This window comes from Meleagris gallopavo, chromosome 3 (genome assembly GCF_905368555.1).
Source record: "Meleagris gallopavo chromosome 3, MGAL_WU_HG_1.1, whole genome shotgun sequence".
Classification (NCBI taxonomy): domain Eukaryota; kingdom Metazoa; phylum Chordata; class Aves; order Galliformes; family Phasianidae; genus Meleagris; species Meleagris gallopavo.
This window is the reverse complement of record NC_139406.1, coordinates 93,423,207-93,429,656: the sequence shown is the minus strand read 5'-3', so window position 1 is coordinate 93,429,656 and position 6,450 is coordinate 93,423,207. Positions and strand designations below refer to the sequence as shown.

At 53.1% G+C, this 6,450-nt stretch overlaps 2 protein-coding genes across 2 annotated transcripts; both read left to right on the top strand.

Moving 5' to 3' along the window:
* The first annotated feature begins 363 nt into the window (after positions 1–363).
* LOC146544820 (feather keratin 1-like) lies at positions 364–666 on the top strand. Its single transcript, XM_085219958.1, has one exon. The coding sequence runs from the start codon at positions 364–366 to the stop codon at positions 664–666; it is 303 nt and encodes a 100-aa protein (XP_085076084.1).
* A 3,781-nt stretch (positions 667–4,447) lies between these two features.
* On the top strand, positions 4,448–5,094 carry LOC146544819 (feather keratin 1-like). The gene is made up of 2 exons (XM_085219957.1): positions 4,448–4,571; positions 4,778–5,094. The coding sequence occupies exons 1-2, from the start codon at positions 4,457–4,459 to the stop codon at positions 5,092–5,094; spliced, it is 432 nt and encodes a 143-aa protein (XP_085076083.1). The 5' UTR covers positions 4,448–4,456.
* The last annotated feature ends 1,356 nt before the right edge of the window (positions 5,095–6,450 follow it).

Genomic DNA, 6,450 nt, shown 5'->3' with positions numbered 1-6,450 from the left:
CTCACTGCACAATGCAGCCATGCGCAGAGGCTCTCTCCAAGCCCTCAGGCACTCACACAGCAGCATAAAAGCCGGCCCTTGTCTCACTCCCTCACACCACTCTCCTGACTCCTTCTCCTCTGCAAACCTCCAGGTGAGCCTGCATCCTTCTGCCCTCCTTCTCCCACCGCACCTGGCCCAGCTCTCCACAACCCCTCTGCCCCCAGCATCAGTAGCCTTCCTGCTTCCCCACGGCCACACTGCCCACAGCTCCACATCACGCCAACCCACTCCCTGGGATACCCACACCACTGCTTCTCTCCCCACTCAACACCATCTACTTACACAACATCTTCTCTTCCAGAGACCCTCCACCCCACAGCCATGTCCTGCTACGACCTCTGCCGCCCCTGCAGTGGGGGACCCACCCCGCTGGCTAACAGCTGCAACGAGCCCTGTGTCAGGCAGTGCCAGGACTCCCAGGTCGTCATCCAGCCCTCCACCGTGGTGGTCACCCTGCCGGGACCCATCCTCAGCTCCTTCCCCCAGAACACCGCCGTCGGATCCTCCTCATCAGCTGCCGTGGGCAGCGCCCTCGACGCCCAGGGAGTGGCCATCTCCTCCGGCGGCTTCGGCTTCGGAGGCCTGGGCTGCTTCAACGGCGGCAGAGCCCGCTACCCCTGCTAAGGGCCTGCGCCCACACCCTCACACCAACCACCTGCACCCTGCAAGGCGCCTCACGCACTGACCTCACGTCTCTGTGTCACCTATGGCCCAAGGGATCACCAGCCATGGCTCCTCTTTTCATGCCATAGAACAAGCAAGCAGGGAACAGCCTCAGACCATGCTGCCTGGGAACATGTGTGCAGTAACTTTCTTCTTTCTTTGCAGCTGAAATTGTGCTCTTTCCACTTGGCGATCACCAAGTGGATCCTTCCTTTCCGTGTCTTTTCCTCAATAAAGATCTCATGCATGCCAGCTTCAGATTCCTCCTCTCCATTCCTCCGCGTGATGCCCCTTCCACTTCATCCACTACAAAGACACGGCATTAGAAACCGTCATGTCTGCTACAAGAGGGCTCCGAGACCTCCTCTTGCAACCATGTCACTCACAAGAGCTTTGGTAGCTAGCACATAGCCTTCGTGACATAAGAACTTATCAACGCCTACACTAATAAATTCTTGGCCACTTTGAGGCCCTTCTGCCCATGCTCGCTCGTACAACTTCTCTGGCTCAGCACACACTCCATTTCTTCTCTTCCCAGGCAGGATTCTCTCATGGTTACAACAAACATGGTCACAGAATCATTTCTCTTACCAGTATTTTCTTTACCTCCTATAGTACAATGGCCCTACTCAAGCCCAGTCAGGAATTGCAGCCTGTCCATAATCGATTCCAGTCCCTTCACGCAGGCTCTTAATGAAGATACCAAACAGCATTGGCTTCACTTTCCACTCTTGGCCTATACAGCTAGGAACTCACCACATCTGGACTCCGGGCCACTCGCCTCAGACCAACAGACCCCTGCGTTCAGACACTTTGAAGGACACCTCAGTGCAAACTTACCTCAGCAGACTGCTCACAGTTTGCCTACCAGCATGTCATGGGAGGAAGCCTCAAAGCCTTTCCTAAAGGCAAACTCATCAACTGGCACTGCACCTCCCCCGGATCAAAGATGGTCGCTTCCGCCTTGAAGAAACTCAGCTGGGGGTGTATATCCAGGCTCTCCATTCCCACCATTTCTTAGCCAATCTGTGTTTGGCAGTACTTTCCGGGAGGATTTCCTTCACCTCCTTCCCACTGACTAACGTCAGGCCAACCAGCCTGTGCTTCCTCACACCTTCGCTCCTCATTTCCGTCATCTTTCTAAGACAATTGATATCAGCATGGCCGACACATCAGACACTACCAATTCATGGGTGCAACCAAACAGGTCCTTCGACTTACGTAGAATCTCCCTGTTTCCCTCAAAGCAAAGCACTCTTTTCCTCTATGACAATCTGGAAAACAATCTCTTCACCAGGGACAGGACAACCAATGAATTTAGCCTTCGGGATGCAAATCTCATCACTGCCACCTCAGGTCTGCAGCCCAGGACAGACTGCGCCCACGGAGCTCCCCGAGGAAACTGCCAAATCCTCTTGATGAACAACAAACGCAGGGCAGGAAAATAGCCGTGCTCCTTGACACTCAACCCAAGCACCCTGTTGCACCAGGCTGCACTTCCTGACAGACCCACTCACACTCTGCCTCTCCTCATCCTCACCGCTCATCCCACATCTCACCAACCAGCCCAGCAGACCCCCATCTAGCAAACCAAAGCATCTGCACCAAAATCCATTCCGCGAATGTGGGAGCCCCAGAAAATGGCATTATAATGCAGTGGCCAGTGCCACCATTTGGCAACCATGGCAGGACTCCTGACACCACAGAGCTTGCTAGCACTGAACCAGCTGTGACAGGACAGCATCCTGCTCTCACAAACAGCCCTCTCCTGCCTGCTTGGAAACCTCCAAAAAGGGCCCCACACAGGCACGGCACAAAACACGCAGCCTCCTTTCTCCAGCTACAGCCTTCCAACATCAAGAGGCATCCAGCCAGCCACGCAGCACACCCACTGGGGAAGACAAGAGCTAAAGGCTGGCTAACCAGCTGCAACGAGCTCCGGGAGGGAACAAATGCAGTGGGATCAGACAGTACCCAAGGATGTTGGAAGGGACCCCCAGGGATAACTGAGTCCAACTCATGCTTCAACAACGCACTCCTTAAAAATTAAATGCTACATCTGAAGGCATTGCCCAATGTTTCTTGAAATCCAGCAGCCATAGTGCTTCTGCACTGACTTCGGAAGCCTGTTTCATGCCACTGCCCTCTGGTGCACAACCACATTTGAAAAAAGCCGTGGAGTTGGACTTGTGAGCCAACGGTTCACTCAACGCTTTCTGTCTTTGCCTATATATATGTGCTAGACATTGTCTCCAGAAGCATATGGAGAAAAACCAATGAAAATCTTTGCAGAAGTCCTTAGAATGTAGGTCTATTAGGATCCCTTGCTGAACTAGATGGGTAATCAGCTCATGAAAACAAATGCCAACTTCTCCGATCTGGGATACCCTGAATGGCCAGACCAGGTTTCCACGGCTGCTTGGAATTGGGAACTCCTCTAACAACAAAGGCACAAACCAGATTGCACAAGTGCCGAGCCGTGACCTCGCTGACTCCTATTCTGTGCTTTGGACACAGAATCTTCCGCATACTCAAACACAAACATGCCAAATCCCTCCTCTGCCCTCCAGTATTCGCACCTGGAACATACCGCCAGTGCCAAATGGACACGTCCTCAAGGACGCAAAAAGGCAGAATTGCTGGAAGAACAACACATAACTGATGACAAGCAACACTACGGGATGCAAGAGTAGCACGCAGTATTGAGAGGAGATCCTTAAAAGTCCACAGGAAAGCATGAGGAACCTGGCCTTGAATGCCCCCAGGGTTCAGGAACGCACAAGTTCACTGGGCAGCCTGTGCCAGGACTTCACCAGTATCCGAGTCAAGAATTTCTTCCTTACTTACTTAGTTCAGATAACAAAATTTCTACTCTTCCCATTAAAATGTCCTACTGCAATCAGACCCTGTAAAAAGTTGCTTCCCCTCCTGCATGTAAGCTCCCTTCAAGTACTGCAAGGCCACACTCACATCTCCCTGGAGCCAACTCTTCTCCAGGCTGAACAAATCCCACTCCATCAGCCTTTCTTCACACTAAATGGACTCCAGCCATTTGATCTCCTTTGTGGCCCTCCTCCGAACCCACTCCGCACAGCTCCCTCTGCATTCCTGGGTGACACTCAGCAGGCCTCACACACCTAGGCACATCCAGTTGAACAGCCCCTCTTTCTACTTTCTTCCGTCTTCTCCAGAAGATGTCATGAAGTGGCTCATGGCTGCATCACCCATTAACACACAACGGTCCAGGAAAGGACCCCTCCTTTCTCCAGAACACAGTTTTCAAAGCAAAAGGGGAACCAACATGTTGACACAACACACCCAATGCACAAGACAACGACTAAGCTCAAGGAAAGCAAATTAAGTCGAAGGCAGGCAGGGAGCGCAGCGCAGTGCAACTAGCAGCGTCTCAAGCCAAACGCACCTGGGAATCACAGAACAGCCCTCTAAGGATGCCTGGAATGGGGTCTGCACCTCACAAAGTGGCCACAAACACGACTGCATGAGTAGCACACGATGGCATCACTGAGGAGACCACATCACTCCTGCAGAGCTTTGGACAAGCCTACCAACACCTGCCACGAGATGCGCCTTCCTCAACACTCCAGTCACACCCAAAGATGCTGACAGGGTCAAAGGATCAAATCCACAACACAAGGAAATGAAAAGGAAGTGTTGTGGGAAGACAATGACACCCCACCTCATGACTTCTCTGGGTTGGGCATGCAACTGCAGCGTTCTGCACAGTGCTACCATGCGCAGAGGCTCCCTCCAGGCCCTCAGGCACTCACACAGCAGCATAAAAGCCGGCCCTGTGCCTCGCTCCCTCACACCACTCTCCTGTCGCCTTCTGCTCTGTGCTCTTCCAGGTGAGCTGCACCCCCAGCTGCCTTCTTTGGCCACCCCACCTGGCTTTGCTCTACATTCCCCTCTGACCACAAACTCTGCAGCCTTTCCACCTCTTCTGTCATGCTCCCCATAATCCCAAACCATACCTCCCTGCCGCTTGGGAACGGAACAGCATTGCTTCCCATACCATCAACTCCCTCCACTCACCCAACACCCTTTCTTTCAGGTACCCTCCATCCCACAGCCATGTCCTGCTACGACCTCTGCCGCCCCTGCGGACCCACCCCGCTGGCTAACAGCTGCAACGAGCCCTGTGTCAGGCAGTGCCAGGACTCCCAGGTCGTCATCCAGCCCTCCACCGTGGTGGTCACCCTGCCGGGACCCATCCTCAGCTCCTTCCCCCAGAACACCGCCGTCGGATCCTCCTCATCAGCTGCCGTGGGCAGCGCCCTCGACGCCCAGGGAGTGGCCATCTCCTCCGGCGGCTTCGGCTTCGGAGGCCTGGGCTGCTTCAATGGTGGCAGAGCCCGCTACCCCTGCTAAGGGCCTGCGCCCACACCCTCACACCAACCACCTGCACCCTGCAAGGCGCCTCACGCACTGACCTCACGTCTCTGTGTCACCTATGGCCCAAGAGCTCACCAGCCATGGCTCCTCTTTTCATGGAATGAAACAGAGAAGGATGGAACAACTTCAGACCATGCTGCTTGGAAACATGAGTGCAGTAACTTTCTTCTTTCTTTGCACTTAAATTGTGCTCTTTCCACTTGGCGATCACCAAGTGGATCCTTTCTTTTCGTGTGTTTCTCTCAATAAAGATCTTATGCATGTCAGCCTCAGATTCCTCTTCTTCATTCCTTCGCATAATGTCCCTTCCACTTCACCCATTACAAAGACACGGCACGCAAACCGTCATGTCTGCTACAAGAGGGCCCCAGACCTCCTCTTGTCACACACAAGAGCTTTGGTGCCTAGCAGATGGCCTTCATCACATTATAAGTTATATATACTCCTACACTGATGCAGTCTTGGCCCTCAAAGGGCTCTTCTGCCTCTGCTCTCTCATACAACATCTCTCGGTCAGTGCACACTTGATTCCTTTTCCTCCCAGGCAAGATTTTCTCCTATTTACAACAAATATGGTCACAGAATCTTTCCTTCATCAGTATCGTCTTGATTTCTTGATTTCACTACAGCGGCCCCGCTCAAGCCCAGGCAGGAACGGCAGGCTGTCCACAGTCAGGTCCACTCCCCGTGCCCAGGCTTTTAGTGAAGACACTGAACGTCCTTCTGTTCACTTCCCTTTCATTCGCTTCCCAGTCTTGGCCTCTACAACTCTGAACTCACCACTTCAGGACTCCGTGTCACTCGTCTCAGACCACCAGACCTCTACATTAAGCCACTATTAAGAGCACCTCGGCCTCCCCTCAGTCTCCACTTGATAGAACAAACCATGCAACCTGAGTTCCTCCAGACTCTACACCATCTTTGTAGTCCTCCTTTGGAAACTACTCAATAGTTTCACATCCTTTTTGTGTTGTTGAAGTCAAAGCTAAACACAAGGTTTGAGGTGAAGATGGAGCAGCACAAAGCAGAGCGGGACAGGCCCTTCCCTGTTTCAATTCCAGTGCAGGGCTCAATGCACCCCAGGCTACAGTCAGCCCTGTTGGCTGCCAGGGCACACTGCTGACTCAGATTCATCTGGCCATCAGCCACAACCTCAAGACCGCTTGGGCTGGAGCTGCTTTTCACTCTCTCCTACCCAAATCCTCAAATGGCCAGGGCATTCTGGAATCAGGTGCAGAATCCAGCACGTCCTCTTCTTCAACTTCAGGCCATTGGTGACGGCCCAGCCTGCTGGTCTCTCAACAGTTCTCTCCAAGGCCTCCCTATTCCTGA

Excerpts from the sequence above, each read along its gene's own strand:
- LOC146544819 (XM_085219957.1), top strand. The coding sequence starts at position 4,457 with ATGCGCAGAGGCTCCCTCCAGGCCCTCAGGCACTCACACAGCAGCATA. Across the intron at positions 4,572-4,777 it reads TCTGCTCTGTGCTCTTCCAG|GTACCCTCCATCCCACAGCC; the intron begins GTGAGCTGCACC and ends CCTTTCTTTCAG.
- LOC146544820 (XM_085219958.1), top strand. The coding sequence starts at position 364 with ATGTCCTGCTACGACCTCTGCCGCCCCTGCAGTGGGGGACCCACCCCG.